This window comes from Orycteropus afer, unplaced genomic scaffold, assembly GCF_000298275.1.
Source record: "Orycteropus afer afer isolate SDZICR_OR568_19922 unplaced genomic scaffold, OryAfe1.0 scaffold00174, whole genome shotgun sequence".
NCBI classification, from domain to species: domain Eukaryota; kingdom Metazoa; phylum Chordata; class Mammalia; order Tubulidentata; family Orycteropodidae; genus Orycteropus; species Orycteropus afer.
In genome coordinates, this window is record NW_006921761.1 from 370,751 (window position 1) to 393,879 (window position 23,129).

The 23,129-nt window shown below is 50.0% G+C and overlaps 1 protein-coding gene across 1 annotated transcript in view; it reads right to left on the bottom strand.

Annotated features, from left to right (window-relative positions):
- The window catches only part of TMOD1 (tropomodulin 1), a 54,566-nt gene extending 33,251 nt beyond the window's left edge, over window positions 1-21,315 (bottom strand). The window contains exons 1-2 of the mRNA XM_007946876.2: window positions 21,196-21,315; window positions 543-699 (exon numbers count right to left, since the gene is read on the bottom strand). Coding sequence (XP_007945067.1) covers window positions 543-699; window positions 21,196-21,315 — 277 coding nt within the window. The remainder of the gene's footprint in view (window positions 1-542; window positions 700-21,195) is intronic.
- Between the last annotated feature and the right edge of the window lie 1,814 nt (window positions 21,316-23,129).

Consider the following 23,129-nt stretch of genomic DNA (forward strand, 5'->3'; position numbering starts at 1 on the left):
GCTGTGAGTTGGAATCCACTCCACGGCAGTGGGATCTCGATATGGCTCTTTCTCTCTCACATGCGTCTAAGTTTACACAAAATATAACCAGGACACTCCAGTTAAAGGAGATTTTGGTTTCCGATCACTGGTCTGGGGGGCTACAACTCTCTCCTCAGTCTCTCAAAATCTTTTCTAAATTTACATGTGCACTGGTGCTTTTGGAGTTGAGTTTGTGTGCTTTGGCCAGGCAGGGGTGAGGGCAAGGAGGACCAGTCACATCTGGCCCCCAACAGGGGCTTGGCATACAGCTGGCACTCAGGGAACGCACAGGGACTAAGCTACAGCGCAACCGTGAAAGCCAGAACTCAACAGGATGGCCTTGTTTTTCCGGGTCTGGTAAGTTTTCCGCTTTTGACAGGATGCAGTCTGACCCCTTCTCTGTGGCTCATTTTAGTGGACAATACTTTCGTTTTCCTTTTCTGCCAGGTTTCTGCCTCACACAGGTTCCGGCTTTCGCAGGTCTTACCGTATTTGTTAACGAAAGCAACCCTGAGCGATACCTCGTTTCTCCCCTGTGTAGGGGACGAGATCTTCTCGGTCCTTAAACTCCTTTGCTTGCTTTTCCAAGTGATCCAAGAGTTCCTCCCTTTTAAAGGGGCCTGTGGGCGCCTTGGTCGTCTGATCCTTCTGCCTCAGGCCTGCGGGCAGCAGTGCGTTCTGCGGGAGAGAGAGAGAGCGGTGAGCTGCGGAAGACTTGTGTTGCGGTAGAAACTGTCATTGAACAACCGGGACCTCAGAGCTCTCACTCAGTTATCCAAGTGCCACTTCTTACATGCGAGGAATCTGACCCAGAGAGGGGCAGAGACCCGCCTAAGGTCACTGCTGTGGATTGAATTGTGTCCCCCAAATTATGTGTTACAATCTTAACTGCATGGCTGTGGTTATAATCCCATTTGGAAATGGGTTTCTTTGTTATGTTAATTAAGCAAGATTAGTGTCAGGTGTGTCCTGAGTTAACCTTTGTTGAGATATAAAAGAGATTAAACTCAAGCTAGCAAGCAGAGATGGGGGACAAGAGGGGGGACGAGACACCGAGCCACCTGAAGATCCCCCAGCAGCAGAAGCTGAGACAGGGACCTCGCCCCAGAGGCAACAGAGAGAGGAAGGCTTCCCCTATAGCCACACCCTGCATTCAGACTTCCAGCCTCCCAACTGTGAGAAAATAAATTTCCGTTTGTTAAAGCCACCCCCTTGTTGTATTTGTGTTACAGCAGCACTGGAGAACTGAGAGTCACCCAGCAGGTAAGTGGCAGAGCTAGGGTAGGACTCAGGTCTCTTCATCTATCTCTATCTTTCTGAAGGCAGCTGACTCCGTGCTGAGCACAGAGGGGCCTTCAAAAAGCACCTGCTGAGTGAGAAGTGCTATGAAGTTGGTGTGTGGATGCGTGGAGATTTTTACAGCAATTGTGTGTGAGATGGGTGGAGGGGGAAGATACCAGAGTCAGTGAGAGTCCTGAATGCAGAATCAGGGAGGAAGGAGCAGAGAAAGAAAAATAAATGAATAAAATAGTCAGGAGAGAGGGCTGAGTAGAACTGCGGGGTGGGCAAGGCATATATTTAGGCTGCAAGTGCTGCTCCTGGCTGCCGCCCCTCCTGACCGGTCCCTGCTCAGCTGTGCCGGTTGCTAAATATTTTGAACGTCACCCCTGGCAATGGGTCTCCCAAGAAAGACAGCATCAACCAATACCTGCATCTCTTCTTCAAACATGGGCAGGCTTCTCGTGGGCTCACTACAGAAGCAGCGTCCTAATTAGGGTATATTTGAATCACATGGGCTTCACTTTATCTCTGCTCTAGTGCCCTAGAGATTCAAAGACGTTTATAGCTGCAAAGAGCCTTAGAAATCCACCAGCGCACCCCTCCTTGGCCTTTAGGAGAAACTGAGGCCCAGAGCAAGGGGAGACTTGCCCAGGGAGTTTCAGGGGCAAATATGGAAAATCAAAGTCTTTGTACAGACTTGGGGGTAACCTTCATTTCTAATTATTACTCTTCGCTTGGAGAGGTTCAGAGGATACCTGGAGGGCAGACCGGGCTGAACCTCCCCCAAGTTCTTGCTGTAGCCCCCACTGCCTCCACTGGAGAAGATCCCTCTATACCGTCAGATCCACCTCTGTAGTCTCTCACACGCGCCCAATCCTTCCCCGAGAGTCCTCTCCGAGAGGAGAATGAGAGCAGTCTGTGAAGACGAAGTCCCCGAGTGGTTAACGTGCTCAACTGCTAACCAGAACGTTGCAAGTTCAAGTCCACCAGACTTGGAAGACAGGCCTGGTGAGCTACATGCAAAAATCCCTTCTCTGACACACACGGGTGTCCCTGAATCAGAGCTGACTCGACGGCAACCGCTCCACTGGCTTCACTGGGGCACATTCCGGGCCCCGAGAGGCTCAGCGTCATGATGGGAAAAATCCATGGGGTTGGTCCTGGGGGGTGAGGAGGGCTGGTACGCTCTTGCCTTTCTTCTGTCTGATTGTGACCAGTGACTTAATGCAGGGCTCCTCAGCCTCAGCACGCTGGACGTTCGGGGCTACAGAACCCTTGGTTCATTCTTCATGGTGGGGAGTGAGCCCGTTTACTGCAGGCTGGCTAGGAGCATCCCTGGGCGCTACCCTCTACATGCAAGTAGCCATTCCCCAGGGCGACAACAAAAATGTCTCCAGACATTGCCAAATGTCCACTGGGGGACAAAATTGTCTCCCATTTGACAACTACTGTGTTAAACTACATTCTGTATAATTTTAATATGGGAATAAAGATGTCTGTCATGTATTTCAGGAGCTCTGGTGGCGCAGTGCCTAAGGCATCGGAGTGCTAACCAGAAGGCTGGCGGTTCAAACCCACCAGCCACTCCTCAGAAGGAAGGTTGGGCAATCTACTTCTGTAGTGATACTGCCTCAGAAACCCAAGGAAGGGTCGCTGAGTCAAGTCTGACTCCACAGCAATGAGTTTTGCTTGCTTCTTTGTTTGTTTGGTCATGTATTTCAAACATATTACTTACATAACCTGTCAAAACATGGTTTTATTTATTTAAATATTTATTGGAAGTAGTTGTTTAAAACATAAAAACATCAAAAGCCTTTTCTAACAATTCTTAGTTTATCAGAGTTTTGAAATCCATATTGAGAATATCAGCCTCATTAGAAGCTGAAGCCTATTGAAGGCAGCTCACCAGGCCTGTCCTCCAAGGCAGTCTGGTGGACTTGAACTTCCAACCTTTTGCTTAGCAGTGCAGCACGCTCACCACTCAGTGAACTAGCTCATGATTGGTAATGGAAAGCAAAGACAACAATATCTTTCTAAACTTCTGATTACTTATTTGAACTTGTTTTCGAAAATGGCATATGACTTCCATTGTCTGCAAAAATCGACTGGAGAGGATTGAAGACCTAAATGGAAGAGCTAAGATCTAAAACTCCTGGAAGAAAAAAAGGGCATCACCTTCAAGGTCTAGGTCAGACGAAGTTCTCTTAGACGTGCCACCTGAAGCACTAGGAATGAAAGGACAAGTAGGTACATCGGCCTTCACTGAGCTTGAGAACTTCTGCACTTCAGAGCGCACCATCAAGAAGGTGAAAGGACAACCCACAGAACGGGAGAAAAATTCTGCAGGTCATCTATCTGATAAGGGACTTGCATCTAGAACATATACCAAAAAAACCAAACTCATTGCTGTGGAGTCGGACCCAACTCACAGCGACCCCTCCTTGGGTTTCCGAGGCGGTATCACTACGGAAGTAGATTGTCCAACCTTCCTTCAGAGGAGTGGCTGGTGGATTTGAACTGCCAACCTTTTGGTTAGCAGTCAACTGCCTTAGGCACTACAGCACCAGAGTTTCTCCAGAACATATAGAGAGAGCTATCACAACTCAACAATAAAAAGACAAAGAACCCAATTTTTAAAATGGGCAAAAGATTTGAATAGACTTTTCTTCAAAGAAGATATACAAATGGCCAATAAAAAATTAAAACAAAAACCCACTGCCACTGAGTTGATCTGACTCATAGTGACCATCACTGGGTTTCTAAAGTTGTAAATCTTTACAGAAGTAGACTGCCTCATCTGCCTCCCATGCAGCTGCTGGTGGGTTTGAACAGCTGACCTTCTGGTTAGCAGCCAAATGTCTTACCCACTATGCCATCAGAGCTCCTTATAAATGGCCAATAAGTACATGAAAAGAACCTCAATGTCATTAGTCATTTAAAAAAAGAAAAAAACACCTCATGACAATGAGTCAATTCTGATTCATAGTGACCCTACAAGGCAGTAAAACTGCACCATGGGGTTTCCAAGGCTGTGATCTTTTGGGAAGCTAACTGCCACATCTTTCTCCTGCAGAGTGGCTGCTGGGTTTGAACTGATGGACCTTTTGGTTAGCAGCCGAGCATTTAACGACTGCACCACCAGGGCTCCTTATCTGTCATCAGGGAAATGCAAATCAAAACCACAATGAGATATTAGTTCAACCCCACTGGGATGGCTATCACCAAAAATCAGATAAGGACAGGTGTTGGCGAGGATGTGGAGAAACTGGAACCCCCGTAGGTTGCTGGTAGGGATGTGAAATGATGCAGCCGCCGTGGAAAGCAGTCTGGGAATTCCTGAAAGGGTTAAACAGAGGTGCCGCATGTGCAGCAGTTCCATTCCTAGCACATACCCAAGAGAACTGGAAACATGTCCACACGACAACTCTGACATGAGTCTCCACAGCAGTATTATTCCTAACAGCTGAACACGGTAACAACACAAATCCCCACCAGCGGAGGAATGGGTCGATCAGCTGTGTAGATCCATAAGACGGAATATTATTAGCTGTCAAAAGGAATGGACAAACCTTGGGAACATTGCACTAAGCGAGAGGAGCCGGTCACAAAGGACCATGAATGGTACAACTCCACTCACACGAAGAACAGAGACAGAAAGTGGGTTCATACTTGCCTGGGGCGGGGCAGTCTAGGGGAGATGACAGTGACTGTTAATGAGGAGGGGGTCTTCCCCAAAGGTATTAAAACGCTCTAAAGTTGTGATTATGACACAACCCTGTGGATATACGAAACACCACTGCACTGTGCGCTTTAAGTGGGTGAATCATGTGGTATGTGAATCGTATCTCTATGAAACTGAAAATCACAAACTGGCTAACACAGTCACTAAACTAACCGGCCACGGGATGCCCAGCATGGAGGCCTCTTCAAGTTCACAGACCAGTGGCCAACAATGACACTCAGACTGGCCAGGCCAGAGCTAGCCGGAGTCTACAGTGGTATCCTGTGGATGCAGTTTATGATGCAAATTAGTCATTGAGGAGTTTAATGGGTAAGAAAATGTTGTCTTGGATCTCTCAAGTCGATTAGAACCTAAACCGACTCTGAGACCCAGGCTATCCAATAACGGAGAAGAGTTCCCACAAGCATTGTCATTGAGTCTCCTGGCACTGTATGTGGTGAACGTGGGTGTGTGTAGAAATGCTATCTCTCATGCTTCTATTTCTAGTTCATTGAACAAACTTCCACCGAAGACACAGTCTGTGCCTAGGCTGTGTGCGCCATGACTCTACAAAGAGCTCTCTAGTTTGGAGTTACTGGGGAGATGGAAGGAGCCCTAGTGGTGCAGTGGTTAGACAGTTGACTGCTAACTGAAAGTTTGGTAGTTCAAACCCACCAGCCCCATGTGTGGGACAAAGAAGTGGCAGTCTGCCTCCGTAAAGATTACAGTCTAGGAAACCCTATGGGACAGCCCTACTTGTTCTAGAGTCGCTATGAGTCAGAATGGTCTCTGCGGCAACGAATTTGGTTCGGGTTGGGTCGGGGAGATGGGAGGTGCCTGGAGGATGGTAGAGTGAAATTAGAGAAAACTCTCAATTACAAGTACAGGCAGGAAAAAATGATCTTTTGCTTTTCTTCAGTAAACACGCGGTAATCGAGTTGCTAAAGGAGTGTCCGCTTTACTGAACAGTGAAGAACATAGGACGGCCCTAAGTTCCCTGCGTGATGCCGGCAGGTGGTGAGGACTTCCTGGAGGTTCTCCCAGTCTCAGCACTCGCACAGGGTAGCAGGCTCGGCCAGTGCTTCCTTTTACAGTTAGTTCCCAGGGAAGCGTCAGCGGCCCCTCCCGAGCCGCCAGCAATGTCTGCCGTAAGGGCCTCAGGACACCTGTATGTTCACCCCGAGGTGGTCTGGTCGGGGCTTAGAGCTGCGTGGAGAAGGAGTTTTAACATGGAGCCTCTTCATGTTCTGACAACCAGAAATTTGCTGGTGCGAGGAGGGTGGGGTCTGCCTGGGTGACCTTATCTTCTCCCAACAGGGGAGTCAGTGTCGGTTTGAAGGAGGAGTTTCTAGGGGCTCTCTCATCTTAGCTGTTAGATACTTGGCAGGTGGAGAGTGGCACAGTGGCCCTTTCATGCCCCCAAACCACTCAGCTCCAGCGAGAATGCGGCCCATTCCATTTGTTACGTGAAATCTCTTGATTTTAAATATTGCAAGGAATTAAAACATTTTAAAAGCTGTGTTCGGCAGAATAAAACACACCTGCTGGCCTAACTCAGCCCAGGGGCTGCCCTTTTGCTAAAATCCATGTAGAGAGAAGTCAAGGTATCCATTCAGTTATCCCATAAGTGTCTGTCCAGACCAAGTCCTGGCCTAGAGAACAAAGAGGTATATAAAGGGACTTTTCCTTTAGAATTTTCATTTAAAAACACATTAAAATGAAACATTTTCTTGGAAATGATCATCGGGAAAAATGAGGCACCCTCTTCCTGCAGGGCCCTCCTCCTGGTTTTCTGAAACGGCGACTTTTTCTCAATGTTGGAAAACTGAAAGTCGGGTGTGCAACTTGAGAGGTTACCATCTAAGTCCGACGTTCACAAGCGCACTCTGAAGTCCAGTTGTCCAAAGGACGATGGAAACTTCGACAGACCCCTACCTGTGTTGTTAGGATTCTAACATCCTGCAAACAGGTGCTAAAAAAAAACCAACCAAACTCACTGCCATGTAGTCAATTCTAACTCATAGCAACCCCTCCTTGGGTTTCTGAGGCGGTATCACTAGGAAAGTAGATTGCCCAGTCTTTCTTCTGAGGAGTGGCTGGAGGATTTGAATCGCCAGCCTTCTGGTTAGCAGTCAGATGCCTTAGGCACTATGCCACCAGAGCTCCTTGCCAGTAAGATCAAATTCCAAGTAACTGCAAATTATCATTGCTACAGACAGAGTTCTGTGAGAGGCCATCTCAGTTCAGCTAGGGTGGGTTGTTCAGATGTGCACACACACACACAACATGTGCAAACATGTACAATACATGCACACACATATACCACATATACACACATACAGCATAGGCACACACACACACATCCTGTATTAAAAGCATCATAGACTTCCACAAGCTCTGAGCTACAAAGTCCTAAGAGGGCCTCTTGGCCAATTCTTTTCTTTACAATCAGGGAAACTGAGGCACAGAAAAGCGAGTCACTTGCTGAAAGTCACACAGCTTGCTAGCCACGCATCCAGGAAGGCTGAATGTGTATCCGGATGACACTGTATCTAATCAGCATGGTCAAGAATTGATACGGCGGTCTTCTGATTGGTGGCGAAGCGTACGTAAAATGTCCCTTACCTCAGTTCTTCACAATGATAAAAACAAGCAATTTTACCACTTTCCCAAGTAAACTGCTACATCTAAGAAGGGGATGTAAATGTGCCTCCCTTGGCTGGGCTCCAAGCATGCTGGGCTGAACCACACACAACTCCTTAGAGAAGGATGGGCTCGGCGGCCACATGGTACCACCTTCTCATTGGACGTTGGGGGAAACCAAGGCCAGGGAATGGAAGGGCGCTGCCCGAGGCCAGATGCCAGACAGAGAGCCCAGGACTCTTTTCCAAACCACAGAAAACCTTCCACCCACCTTCCAGGAAAGGAGACGTGGTGCCATGTGAGAATGGGGCTCCCACTCAAGTCTTAGAGAGTCAGATCCTGCCTCTTCATCAAGCCAGCCTCGGTTTACCCCTGGAGACACTGCGGTCCAGAGGCACGGAGTTAGTGGCCTGGGGTCAGAGTGAAACCTAGGAGGCTCAACCTCTCCAACAATTTAACCCCAGTATGCCCTCGGTCCCCATCCCTGCCTCCCTCCCTCCCACCACCCCTGGCTGGGCCCAAACCCTCCCTAGCCCAGATAGTCTCCCAAACACCTTTCACAAGATATTTGACCACAAACATTTAAACAATTTTCATTTCCCAGTTATCTGCCGTGTCTGTTTCCCCTCACGTAAAAATCATTGTCCCTCAAGCTCAATTGGCATAACACACTGCACAAAACATTGCTCCACCTCCTACTCTGGTGAGTAGTGACTGGGATCTTAAAAGCTTGCAAGCAGCCATCTAGATGCAACGATGGGTCTCTCTCCTCGTCCAGCGCAAAGAATGAAGAAAACCAAAGATTCATGGAAACAGTTAGTCCAAGTGATTGGTACACCATGCAATTCTCAGCCTATATGACTATGAGACCAGAAGAACTAGATGGTGCCTGGCTACCACTGTCAACCACTCGGAGGGGGATCTATGTAGGAGATCCTGGATAGAGAGGGAGAACAATGTGGAACAAAACTCAAAATCGTTTGGAAAAAATAAAAAGAAAATGGGACCAGGTTTGCTGGTCTGATAGAGCCTGGTGAAACCACTGAGACTATGGCCCCTAGCTGCCCTTCAGGTCTGGAATTGAACCCACACCTGTGGCTTCCAGCCAAAAAAAAGACAGGCATCTGAGTTGAATATTTACCCGAGGTAGATACACTCCTTGGAGAGAACAATCATGGGAGAAAGAAGGGCTGTTTATGCACCAGGAGACAGCTCAGGGGGCAGGAGTGAATGGAGGGATGGATACAGGGAAGAGGTAACTATCGGGAGGAAGTGGGAGGGGAGCTGTTGCATTGGGGTAATTGTAGTCAATGTCATGAGACAACGTGTGTGTGAACTGCTGTATGGAAAGTGAATTTGCTCTGTAAACTTTCACCCAAGTCACAATTAAACAACAACAAAAAAAAACCATCATCATCCCTTTGGGCTCCTTCTGATACCCAGGATTCTGCCCCCGCCTTACTGGCCCGGCTGCCTGATCCCCTGGGCAGATCGTGGAGCTGGAGAGCTCTGCATTCATTGAGGCCCCAACAGTGCTTGTTTGTTACACACAGACTTGACCCGAGGGGGTGGTGGCGGCAGTGGAGGGAGCCCCCTGGTGCCTGGTCACAGAATCTTGACTTCAACAGAAGAGGGGAGGGAGATCCAAACCTCTAATAGCCCGCTCTCTCCAAACACCCCCACCGCACCCCAACACACACCGTGGGCCTCGTCCTCTCCTCTTTCTCCCTAGAACAATCCAGGCCTTTGGCTCAGTCCCCTGACCTTGCTGGGCTGGGGAAACCCAATACCTGCCACTTCCCCTCGTCAGCTTGATAGGATATTAGTGCTGACATCAAGAGGCAGCCCCGTGGCCCAGCCCAATCCGCCCAGCAGTTTCTGGCAGGGCAGATGGGCCACAAAAGCACAGGCTGGGTCTCCCTGGTGTTCACAGCAAAGGTGAAGCCACACCCCCCCCACACCCGGCTTCCTGCCAATCCTCCATTCCTGCCTCCCATACAGGAAAAATGTCCCTGTCCTGTGCGCTGGGCCCTGGGCGTCCTGAGACAATGGATTTGTGATCCCTGCTCCACGGAAGAAATCCTTGCCTGGTGCAGATGCTTAATGCCTTCGGCTGCTAACTGCAGGTGAGACGTCCAAGTCCATCCAAAGGCTCCTCGGAAGAAAGACCTGGTCATCTACTTCCAAAAAACCCCAGCCCTTGAAACCCTGTGGAGCACACTTCTGTCCTGACACATGGGGTCACGTGTGCAATCAACTGTTCGCCAGCGGGTGGTCGCTCCACAGACGCTCACAGGCAGAGGGAAGCTATAACCAGTGTGAGTCCTCACTCAGCTTCGGGCTTCCTGGAGGAGGAATTCCTGGCAGGAGATGGCCAAGGGAAGCCAGGCAGCGCAGGGCCCTGCAGGACAGGAGGCCCAGCACAGGCCGAGGCCGGGGGTGGGGCGCGGCTTGCTGGGAAAGGAGTCCGGCTGAGGCCAAGGCTGCAGGGCTCTAAAGCGCCTCTTTCTCACAGGCTTCACTCGTGTTCAAGCTGCGGGCACCGCTTGCCGGGACCATCAGAGCAACGTCCTGGCTGGCCTCCCCACCTCAGACCTCCGCACTCCCACTCCTTCCCCCCTCAACAGCCAGCCAGACCTCACCCACATGCACATCTGACCGGCCACTCCCGGACACACTCAGAAACGCCCAGTGGCTTCGCTGACCTGCAGCATCATGACCCAATTCATCAGCCAGGCACAGAGAGCTCTCTGCGATTGGTCCTCCACCTGCTCCCCGTCTCTGGGCTCCTTCCCATTGCGCTGGCGCCCAGCACTCTCACAGAGCCAGGCCTCTGCTCAGGCTGTGCCCTCTGCCAGCGTCCCAGCCCTCCTGCCCCTGCCCTCATCTTCCAAAGCTCTTCCCTTTGGCCCTGTTCAGCCTAACAGCGTTTCCCGCACTGACCTGGCAGTTCTCTTCCCAAACTCCCCCAGGCATCTGGCCAGCTCTTGTCCAGTGCCCGGCCTACCCTGTGTGGGAGCACATTGATATGTCTGTTTGTCTCTCCCCAGCGAAACTAGATGCCCCTCGAGGCCCACTGGGATATCACTTAGTCTTTTCAGGGTTTCAGCACTGAGCACAGTGCTAAGTAAATGTGGGTCTGAATTGCCCAGCATCCACCACACTGATGTTCCAGCTGGGAATAGGACAGAATGAACTAGACACCCTTTGGACTCACATCACACATTGCCTCGAGCTGTCTGTTGGGCCACCCAATTGACCTTCAAGGAGACTCGAGGGAGAGGGCCACACGAATCGTTCAAGGGAAGGAGTTCCTGGGTGATACAAACAGTAGCAGGATCAGTTGCTAACTGGAAGGTTGGACGTCTGAGTCCACCCAGCAAACCTCAGAAGAAAGGCCTGGTCCATTTCTGAAAAGTCAGCTGGTAAAACCCTGTGGTGCACACGGGTTGACCTGATTCAGAGTCTACTTGGTGGCAGCTATTTGTTTCAAGGGTGGAGGGTGACTAGGATGGGACCAGAGTTCTCTGATGGAGCGCTGTAATGCTCTCTTTGGGGCTTAGATTTGGTGGTTTAATTCTTGCTAACATCTCTCATCCCACCGCAGGGCCTTCAACAGAGTGGAACACCAGGCCATCAAACTGGCAAACTCAGAGTGACAGGCTCCAAACTGTCCCTGACATCAAGGAATAAAAACACTTTTACCATCAAGCTCAGCACACAGCCACACACCTTAAAGGCTACATTTCCAGCCTCCCTTGCAGCTAGGTTCACCCTGTAACTAAGTTCTTGTGAATAATATGAGAAGTGTCAAATGGCAATTTCTAGAACGTTCCTTAAAAGACCCCTGGATTGTGGCTTTTCTCCTTTGCTTTCTTCTTTCTCCTCTCTTCTGGTGCCTAGAATGCAGCTGTCATGGTCACCATGTTGGATCTAAGGGTGAGGGTTATGTGCACCCCAGGAGTGGCAGAACGGGGAGCTGGACAGAGTTGGGGCTTAGGGAAGGAGTTTGGGGAGCAGAGCTCCACACAAGCCCTGCACTGCCTGCCTCTGGGCTTCCAGCTGACACGTGAATACCCACTGCTTCAGTCATGCTATTTGGAATCTCTGCCACTTACAGCCAGACTGCACCTAAGTGACAAACTGGGTTCTGAGGGCTGTGAGGCCCAGACAGGGCACTGGCACTCTCTGGCTGTGATCTCTCACCTGAAAAACAAGGTTTCCAGACCCTGCTAGCTTGGAATTGCAGAATCAAGGCTTGAACTCCGTATCAAAGCAGCTCCCTACCAACCAGTTTTCCACCATTGGGCAACACTGTTCACTTTCATTCAACTGAACAGTCACCACTGATGGGTACTCTGTCGGTGCAGCTTTTGTACTGGACAATCCAAAGCACAGTGTACTCTCAGGTCTATGGGAACAGCGTCTCCTGGCATGGAGGCCACAGCTCTGCCTGGCTGCCTTAAAACTATGATGTTGGAGACGTGGCTCCAAGGACCAAGGAGCCTAGATTCTAGCGGACAACCACATATCCACTTTCAACAAACCTTTATCAAGTTCTGCTATATGCCACACAGTAGGCACTTCTCATATAGCTAACCAGAGTTTACATATATATTTTTTAAGCAAAACCAAAAGCCTGTCAGATAGAGGAGAACCAGAGTTGCAAATTGGGAAGTCTACCATCCAACCAAATACTGAAACTTGGTTTATTTGGTCTGTACATCTTAATGAGCTATCACCTTTTTAAAATCAGCAGTTAGCCCATAAAAAATGCAGATGCATCTCCTGAAAGCTTAGACAATCTGGCAACACTAGGCCCATATCCTCACACTGGCAATGATCAGTCCCCATGGACAAGTATCCTATGGCAAACACAAGCTTTCCAGTTTACCACAGTCCCCACCACTCCCTACTGTCTCTGACACAGTGGTCAAGGGTCAGTAACCATTCATCACCGGCTCTGCTAGTTTGTCTTCCCGGAAAGTTATGTGGCAAGTGAAAACTTCAAGAGTGCAAAAGCAGATGACCCGAGATGGCCTTCTGCTTCAGGAAAACTGGCTCATCTTTCCCTTCATGTAAGTTACCTGCCATCGTAGGGAGCTCTGGTGGTGTAGTGGTTAAGGCATTGGGCTGATAACCAAGAGGTCAATGGTTCAAACCCACCAGCCGTCCCACAAGAGAAAGATGGTGCAGTCTGCTTCCGTAAAGATTTATGGTCTTGGAAACCCAATGGGGGTCGCTGTGAGTTGCAATTGGCAGAGTTTGGTTTCTGATGTTTTTTATCTGACATCGTGGGTGTCTGGTTTGCTGTTTCTAAGATAGAAAGTGGGAGCTCTGGTGGCGTAGTGCCTAAGGCATTTGACTGCTAACCAGAAGGCTGGCAGTTCAAACCCACCAGCCACTCCTCAGACTGGACAATCTACCTCCATAGAGATACCGCTTCAGAAACCCAAGAAGGGGTCACTATGAGTCGGATTTGACTCGAGGGCAGTGAGTGTGAGTGAGTGATGTTGTTGTTGTTATGTGCCGTTGAGTCAGATCCGACTCATAGCAACCCTTCCTTGGGTTTATGAGGTGGTATCACTACAGAAGTAGATTGCCCAACTTTCCCTCTGAAGATTTGAACCACCAGCCTTCTGGTTAGCAGTCAAATGCCTTAGGCATTACGCCACCAGAGCTCCTTGAATGAGAGAAGGTAGAACATATTAAGGAAATGGAAGAGACGGAAAGGAACTGAGGTGGGGGGAGGCAGGGTTGGCACGTTAACAATAGTGATTTCTTTTTTTGTAAGTATGATCTGAACCAAACAGGCAACATTTGAACATTTGTTAAATTTGAGTGACGGGAACATAGGTATAGCCTATACTCTCCTACATGTTTAAACTAGTTCCTCACGAAAACGGTAAAATCAGAAGGGAACCTGCTCAGTGTTCTTGGCATGGGGCAGGGGCTACAAGGAAGACTTGAAACATGGGGAGCAAGGGGCTCCAGGCTCAAGAAGTCACCCTGCAAGCAGAGGCGGGGAGGAGGGAAAGGAGGGCATTCTGGGGGGACGGCAGGCCAGCCTGGGAAGGGAGGGGAGGCAGGGCGTCAGTCGGGCTGGAAGACAGTGGCTGGGGCGGGGCTCGCCGACACCTGGCCTGGCCCACCCTTACCCTGCTAGGCCCATGCTGGGCTCTGCACACAGCCGGCCGGCTCTAAGGATGCCAGCCTATTTTTAGAGGAGAGATTAATTTCTTTCCATTTCATCTGTTTATTTCTGTCCTGGGCGAATGATTCTGCCGGTTTGTGTTACAAGGGAGAGCCATGGCCGTGGCTGCTTTCTGGATGGCCACGAGGGCCTTCGGGCTGATGGGGCCCTGAGTGGGGCGTCTGTGGAGCCTGGCAGGAAGCCATGTTGTGTGACTTGCTGTGTGACCCATCGCCTCTGTGCACTTCTGGGTTTTGGCTGGTGTTTGAGTTTTCAGTGTTAATGTGGTAGTGATAATACTCCACAGGGTCGGTACTAGGATTGGGTGAAACGCACAAAGCACTGAGTGACGAACGTCTGGAAACCAAAACCATTTGCAGTGAAGTCGATCCTGACTCGCAGAAAGCACCCGTGTGTCAGAGTAGAGCTGTGCTCCGTAGCGTTCCCAGTGGCTGATTTTTCAAAAGCAGATTGCCACATCTTTCTTCCGAGGTGCCTCTGGGTGCGCTTAAGCCTCAGCTGTGCACATGACCATTTGTACCATCCAGGGCCTCAGGTTTCTTACCTGAGCAGGTGTGTACATGTCAGGGTAAGCAGAGCTTAGGGGACATGGTTTCTATTCTAGGTTCTAGGTTTTCACAATTCTAGGTTTTCTCCTCCATCATTTCCTCCCACAATTCATGGCCCCAGAGCTCTACAAACGCAGGCCAGGAAGGCAGGTCCGCCTGCACCTAGTTCTATCCCTTACCAGTTGTGCGACTCTGGCCTCCATTCCGTAATCTACGTGGTTGTTGATGGTCGTTGTCTAGTCAATTCTGACTGTGACTCCTCATGCACAGAGTAGGACTGACCACAGTTCTAAAGGCTGTGACCTTTCTGAAGCGGACTGCCAGGCCCATCTTCTGAAGTGCCACAGGGTGGTTTGAACCCCCCACCTTTCAGCTGGTAGTCAAGCTCGTAAACGTTTGCACCACCCATGGAGTCCTCCCTCATCTAATGTTGTTGATGTGACGTATGGTCAAGTCGATTCCGACTCATAGTGAACCCCCGTGTACAAGAGAACGAAACACTGTGAGGTCCTGCATCAGCCTCACAATCATTGCTGTTGGAGCCCAGCATTGCAACCACTGTGTCAGTCCATCCACTGAGGATCCTCTTCTTTTTCGATGACCCTCTCCTTTACCAAACATGATGTCCTCCAGGGACCGGCCCCTGCTGATAACATCCGTAGAATGGTATTAACCCTGACCTGTGAGGCCTGATCTCAGAGGACCCCTGAGGCGATTCTGAGATAACACACATGAAGAGCTCAGCACGGAGCACAGCACGTGGGAGGACTGTTACTATCACTATGATCGGAGGCTCTCCCCGGCTTGGAAAGTAGGGGGTCAGTGAAGCAGGGGCAGACCCTCAACGAGAGGAGGACACGGTGGCTGCACTGATGGGCTCAAGCACAGCAGGGACTGTGAGGCTGGCGCAGGAGCGCGCCGTGCTCCGTTCTGTTGTCCGCAGGGTCACTGGGAGTCGGAGCCGACTCGACGGCACCTAACAACAACAACAACATCACGACTGGGAACTGTTGTTTCTATGGTTATAATGTGTCACAGATTCCAAACAGCTGACTGCAGAATTAACTCTTAGGGCCCAACTTCTTTATAAGGTTGGGATTATCTCTAGCATCTTCTCTCCAACAAATATTTTCATTCTTTCACTGAGGCCGTTTTAAAAATATTCTGCCTTTTCCACAAGGCCTTATTACAAGCAATATTTATACTGAAATTCCTTGTGTTGAAGGCGTCTTCCTTCTTCTTCTTCTTTTAAGAAAAGTATTTATGGTGAAAATAACATAACAACTTCAAAGGAAACTGAATTGAACAAAACAATTTGCTGGTAATGCCTCATCCCGTTCCTCCAGTTCCTCTCCTGATTGGGTCCGACGTGTGCTCACAGGCGGCCGTGGTGAACAGCACGGACTAGAGGTCAAGACTGTCTAGGCTGGAATCCCAGCACACCTGTGTTACATCCCCGGCAGGTAACTTCATCTCTAGAAGGTCCGGCTTTGCCATCTTTGAAGGGGGGCTCATAACCGACCGGGCCGCTCCGAGGATGAAATGAGATCACCCACATGGGGCTTTGCCTGGGGACAGCTACTACATGTGAAGAATCTGTCAAGCACATGAGAACCTGTACACTATTCCCTGCACAAGGCACCACGTGAGCTGTCCTTTTCAGCCCTCTCTGCACACACTGCCCATCTTCCAGGCCGTCCAGCACAAAGGCATCTAAACCAAGCACTTGGCTCAGCTTCATAGCAGCATCCACTTAACTGCGAAGAGCGGAGAGCCCCTTGGGGAATCAGTCACCAGCAGATACTTTTAGCACAGGGAGCATTCCTCTCCCCAGAGTCCAAGTGCAACAATCTCATGATAAGCCCGAGTTTTTCCAGACCAAGTTAGAGATACAAAGTTTCAGGGTGTTTTTTTTTTTAATGCTGTTAATTGCCCTCTGCTGCAGACAGCTGCTTTCCAGCTCCTGGCACTCCACTGTGTCACATGACACGGGCCTTCCTAATTGCATAAGAGAACACGGAACCCCCCTGAAGGGTCTGCACAGCACAGGTCCTGGGACCACGGGATGGTTAGGGCTGGCGCCGGAGGGCAGGGAAGCTGACTGCGGCCGTTTCACAGACAGGGACTCGGAGCCCCAAAGAGGGAAAAGGGAGTGCCTAAGCCCGGAGCAGAGGCAGCACTCAGTGTGGACGGCTGCCTCCCAGGCCCTTTCCAGGCAGAAAGGAGGATGCTTTTGCAATACATCACGTTCCTGAACCAGGAAACCAGAGGATGTCTGTTGTGCCCTCTTCCTGAGGGCTCAAGAGAAGCCTTACTGTGGCGTGGCTGAGAGCGTGAACCCAGCGCCACATCAGGACTCTGCTGCAGGTCCCGTGGCACGTGACTTCACATCTCAGTTTCCTCGTCCGTAAAATGATGGTAACAAAACCTGCCTCTCAGGATTGTAACGATGATTGAATGAGTGCCTGCCTATAGGAAGTGCACAAAAAGAACTCTCCTGGCATAGCGGTTAAAGCATTTGGCTGTTAACCAAGAGCTCAGCAGTTCAAACCCACCAGCTGCTCCATGGGAGGCAGGTGAGGTGACCAGCTTCCGTAAAGATTCACAGCCTTAGAAACCCAGTGGGGGTTGCTATGAGTCAGAAAGGACTTGATGGCAGGGACTTTTTTGGTTGGTTATTTATTTTATTTTTTTTTTTGGCTAAGCAAAAAAATAAACAGAAGAGGAGGGCAGTCAGTGGCTTTGGGCCTCGAGGGACCTGGGGTCTGGCCTGGCCTCACTGTTTGGACTTGTGACCTGCAGCAAGTTCCTTCCCCTCTCTGGGCTCTGCTCCCTCTCTGTAAGTGGGGGGGGGGGGCGGACACCTGCTGCCCTGTGTGTCCCGTCTGGGCTAGGAGGCCTCTCACAGTCTGCATACCTTCAGCCTCTCCCCGGGCTGGGATCTCACACTGCAGGCCAAAAGAGGGTGAAACCGAGCTGGAATGATTGTGCTCCCAGAAGGAAAGGCGCCCGCCAGACCTTTTCAGAAATCACAGTGTCCTGCAAAGCAGGTAACAGAGAAAGGCCCTATAAAGGAGCTAATTGTGTGGCTGATACAGCATCTCCGATATCTGTTTCCCTTTTCTTCTTCTTGAATTTAGAAAGAAAGTGATCTTTAAAAGCATCCATGTTGGAACCACAATGGTTCAAGAATCACGGGTCTCAGTTTCCCATCCCAACCCCCAAATCCAAGGAGCCCTGGTGGCAGAGCGGTTAAAACGCTCAGCTGCTAACCAGAAGGTTGGTGGCTTGAACCCACCAGCAACTCCATGGGAGAGAGATGTGCCTATCTGCTTCCGTAAAGGTGGTGCCTAGGAAACTACAAGGAGGCAGTTCTACTCTGTCCTAGAGGGTCGCTGTGGGTCAAGATCTACCTGACAGCAATGGCTTTGTTTTGGGGTTTTTTCTCCCAAACCCATACTCAAAGTTACTTTCAGGCTAGAGTGGGAAGTGCAGTACTGAGGAACCTTTAGGAGACCCGAGTCTCCACACCCTAACATGGGGTTGCAGGCAAGTTAGTGAGCTCGCTGGCCCTCCCATGGGCACAGTGTACCTCCCCCTCCCTGCCGGTCACCTGAGAGAGGGCTGAAAGGGGCAAGAGCTGCAGAGGTACGGAGACCCTGGGAACTGGCTGTGGGGCCAGATCCTCTGATGTTTGGGTGGAAGTTCTCTGCCAGTTTAGAAGCGGCCCAGCGCTGGGGTCTCAGGGGCTGCTCTCAGTCCTGAGAGGCTGCACCCCTCTGCCCGCTTCCCTCTGACCCTCATTCGGGCCCTTTTGGCAGCATGGCCTAGCCGGTCTCAAGCATATCCTGGGGTCAGGACAACTCTAACAAACAGCACAGAAGGCCAGAGGGACAGGCCTATGGGACCTGGGGGGGCGGTTACGCAGGGGGTCCTCACTTGTCCTCCCTGGGGGCAGCGAAGCTGCCACAATATGGCAGGAAGGGTTGTAGAGAGGGGCAGGGCCCTTCCTCATCGTCAGGAAAAGAACTGGCCCGCTCTACTGGGCACGATGACAGGGGCTCCCACACCAGCCCTCTGCCTGCCAGTCTATCTGGAGTCAGCATCCACTTCCCAAACCACAAGCCCACAGTCAGTGCCCCAGGGCCAGGGTCCCCGGGGCCAAGAAGAAAAGAAGACTATTAAGTCTGGCATGCAAACCCCTCTGTCCCCAATAATCTAGCCCCAGCCTCCCTTCCGGTCCCACATAGTCCTCCACGGAAACCACACTGAGATCCCAGTTACCATCTGTACCCAAAACTTTGCTTGTGGCATTCACTCGGCCTGGAATTCCCTGTATTTATTCTTTTCTTGACTCAGAAAAGTCCAGGGCCCAGTTCCCCTATCACCTGCAATGGGAAGCCTCCACCAGAAAGAACTAATCCTCTCTCTGAGCTCTTCGCCTGCCCCCAGACAGGACAGCCCTCATCATGCCCTCCGTCCCCACCAGACTGAGCACTGATGGGCAGAGTCCCTGCCAGGCTCACCAGTGGGTGCCCAGCAGAGGGGCCTGGTGCCCGGCAGGCAACTCAATCATGTTTATCCAGCTGAATAGAAGGCACTACACTCCCCCTTTTATTCTCACTTGTTAAAGCTGCTCTTGCAATTCTACGTGACAGTGGATAGAATTAGAACAAACTAATTCTATAGCAACAAAGCTGGGGGCCTGACTGTTCCTTGCTGACATCACTTGTTTTTCCTGAAAGCCAGTCGGATGGGAAAAGAGGGTGCAGGGGAGCAGGGAGGAGACCCGAGGTTCTAGCTGCCAAAGCTGCCTCTCGATGCAGTCGAGCAGCCTCCTCACGGGAGTCCTCTGCTACGGCTGGAGCAGGAGGGACGGGACCAGATGAGGGTGTACTGCTGGGGGCGCCTCTCATTCCCCAGGGCCCGAGACCAGGGCGAGGAGGCAGGGCTACCTGGAAATGAACCATCTAATCTCACACCTGGGAGCTCTGGTAGCATAGTGGCTGAGGCACTTGACTGCTAACCAGAAGGCTGGCGGTTCAAACCCACCAGCCACTCCTTGGAAGGAAGATTGGGCAATCTACTTCCGTAGGGATACTGCCTCAGAAATCCAAGGAGGGGACGCTATGAGTCGGGCTGACTCGACGGCACATAACAATAACAACAACAACAATCTCACACCTGGAGTAAGACCTGGAAAGGAACCAGTCAACTCCCATCATTTCACAGATGAGGACACACTGCCTAGGGAAGGACAGTGGCCAGCCCAGGTCACATGGATGGTAACAGACAAAGCCAGGCTTGCAATTGGAGCATCAAACCTCTAAGGCAGGTGCCACTCCTCGGAAGGAAGGTTGGGCAACCCTACTTCCGTAGTGATACTGCCTCGGAAACCCAAGGAGGGGTCGCTATGAGTCAGGGCCGACTCGACGGCAAACAACAACAACAACAAGGCAGGTGTTGCCGACTCGATTCCGATGATGGCCACCCTGTGACTGTGCTCTAAGGCAGTTGTTGCCGACTCCATTCTGATGACTGTGACCCCGTGTGTGGGCTCTAAGCCAGGTGTCACCAACTTGATTCCGATGATGGCAACCCCGTGACTGTTCTCTAAGGCAGCTGTCGCCAACTCCATTCCAGCGATGGCAACCCCGTGCGTGGGCTCCGTTCGGTTCCCAATGGTGTGGCCTTTCCCAAGTTGGTCTCCAGGCCTTTCTTTGCGGGTGCCTCTGGTGGACTTGAACCTCCAGGCCTCCGACCTTCTGGTTAGTGGCCTGACATACTAACTGGTGGCGCCTTCCAGGGACTCCTAGCAAATCTCTGGTCCTGCATTTTTCTTGCTAGACTGCTCTCTTCCTGGTGCCTGAGGCACTTGACTGCTAACCAGAAGGTTGGAGGTTCAAACCCACAAGCCACTCCTCGGAAGGAAGGTTGGGCAATCTACTTCCGTAGTGATACTGCCTCAGAAACCCAAGGAGGGGTCGCTATGAGTCAGATCCGACTCGATGGCACTGAGTTTGGTTTGGTTTTGGTTTATTTGAGGGTTACTGAAAATGGTACTAACATTATTTTCTTTATGAATCTCTGCTAACCAGCATTTGGCAATGAGTGTTTTTTTTTTTTAAGTGAAGTATTCTTTTAATTTTAAAATATATTAAATAGAAAACTCATTTAATTCAGTAATATTCCTTAAGTATTTGCTCCCCTGGGATCGAAATGTAAGATGAAGGCCCCTGTCTAGTTAGGTCTCTATGAATCCCTCTCTTGGCCCTGGTAATGGCCCCAACGTGGCTGGAATGGCCCCAATGTGGCTGGCCCAAATACCTGCAGGACCAAGTATGCTCCTGCCTCTTGAGGCTGTGTATCCCGACTGTGGAAGCGAGAACCAAGCATTAAACAAACTTCTTAAATATGCCAACTATGAAATGTGATAAAATGTCAACCGAGTGGGAGGGCTTCTTCTAGTCATTTGCTTCTCGGCTAATTCATTCCACTGCATATAAAACAAAACAAACACCTGCAGAGGTGACGTTCATTCCAGTGTCATTGCCACAGAAGGAAGAAGACAGCGGTAGCTTCTAGAAGTTCATCCTGTCCCTCCCTGTTCCTGCCCCTGTGACAACATGGTCCCCTTTCTGCCCCCGTTCCTGCCCCTGGGACAAAGTGGTCCCCCCGGCCCCGTTCCTGCCCCTGGGACAACATGGTCCCCTTTCTGCCCCCATTCCTGCCCCTGTGACAACATGGTCCCCTTTCTGCCCACTCACGTCAGGGTCCAGCTCATCTAGCTCATTTTCCAGGGTCCTCAGTTCCTCCTCTGTTAGGGCTCCGAGGATTTCATCTTCATCCAGGTCCCGGTACTTCTCTAGCTCCCGTCTGTACGACATTGTGGGAGAACCTGTCTCTGTCTTACAGCTTCTGTGCAGATCTAGGACCTACCAGAAAGAGAAGAACCTTAGACAGCGCCTTCTTGGACGAGACTGATGCTCTCAGAGCCTCAATGGATGCTCATCATGCATATGGCAACCGGGGCAGGCTATATAAATCACCAGCGTAGTCATCACTATGGTGGAATGCTGCACTAATTTGGACTAATTCTCTCACAGAAGTGTGCAAGGTGAAAGTCTGTAGGGCATGTGATTTAATGAACTGTAATTGGTTGTATTTGGCATGCTCCATTGATTACAAGCAAGTGGGTGATTATAAATGGCTTAAGAATGCCTGAAAACAATTTGATTCTTCAAGGCGTCTGAATACTTTTCTGCACAAAGCCCTACCCTTCACCCTGCACCCCAATGGGATTCACAGATACCAGCAACTCTTCCAAAGCTGAGTTTTCAAAGGAGGGCCACCAATTGCTAGCTGAGCACTGGATTACATGCAAGCCCTACAACACCTCAATCCTTAACAAAAAAGTAACTGACCATAACAGCATTTTGAAACAACAATTATTGGGGTGAAAATATATGTAACAGAATACTCGCCAACATAATGGCTAACTCTTCCTACCATATGCTGGGCAGCATGTCAGGCACATCACACGAGTTTTCTCATTTAACCTACGAGGCAGGCATTTACCATTTTGTGGTGAGGAAATTGAGGTCATACGAGTGTGCAGTAACTCACCCACAATCACATTACCAGGAAGTGGCAGAACTACAGTGTGAACCCACAGCCACTGGTGTTCAAAGCCCCGCTTCACTCTAGCCGTCACATCACAACCCCTTTATCATAGAATCACTTAATTTCATGCAGAAAGGGGACTGACTGTATAGTCTGGATCCTTCATTTTTGCCCCCAAGGCAGCTGGCCCAGAGGGAAGAAATGATGTACCCAGGGGCACGCATGGGGCCAGGGCCCCCATGCCCCACACTGTGCCCGTCCGCTAGGAAAAACTCATGCTCATCTGCTTCTCCTGGCTGACACTACACCTGTGTTCGAAGCCGATCTTGGCTACTTCCCATAGCTCACGACACACCATGGAAGTTGCTTCTTCTCATTTAAACCATTTAATCAATGAGGTCTGTTTTGCAGGTGGCCCAGGCTCTGTTTTGACTGATGATACTGAGTGTCTCTTTCCACAGATGTAGTCGATTTGATTCCTGTGTATTCCATTCAGCAAGGTCTACGTTTGCATTGTCAAAAAAAGGTATTTGCAATGAATAAGTCTTGCGAAATTCTCTCATGTAATCTCTGGCGTCTTTTCTATCACCAAGACCATACTTTTCAACTACTGATCCTTCTTTTTGTTTCCAACTTCCACATTCCAATCATCAGTGGTTATCAAGGCATCTTAATTGCATGTTTCAATTTCAGACTGCAGAAGTGGGTAAAAATCTTCAATTTCCTCATCGTTGGCACTAGTGGTTAATGTGTAAATTTGAGTAATAGTCGTACTAACTGGTCTTCCTTGTAGGTGTATGGATATTATCTTATCACTGACAGCATCATAGTGCAGGATAGATCTTGAAACATTCTTTTTGATGATAACACGACATCACTCCTCTTCAAATTTCTCATTCCCGGCATAGTAGACCATGTGATTGTCTGATTCAAAATGGTATTTTTGTATTTACAAGTGTATTTATGTATTACACTTAATTTTCAACAACTTCCAATTTTCCCACATTCATACTTATTACATTCCTTGTTCTGATTATTGATGGATGTTTGCAGTGTGCAGCTGTTTCTTCTCATTTGC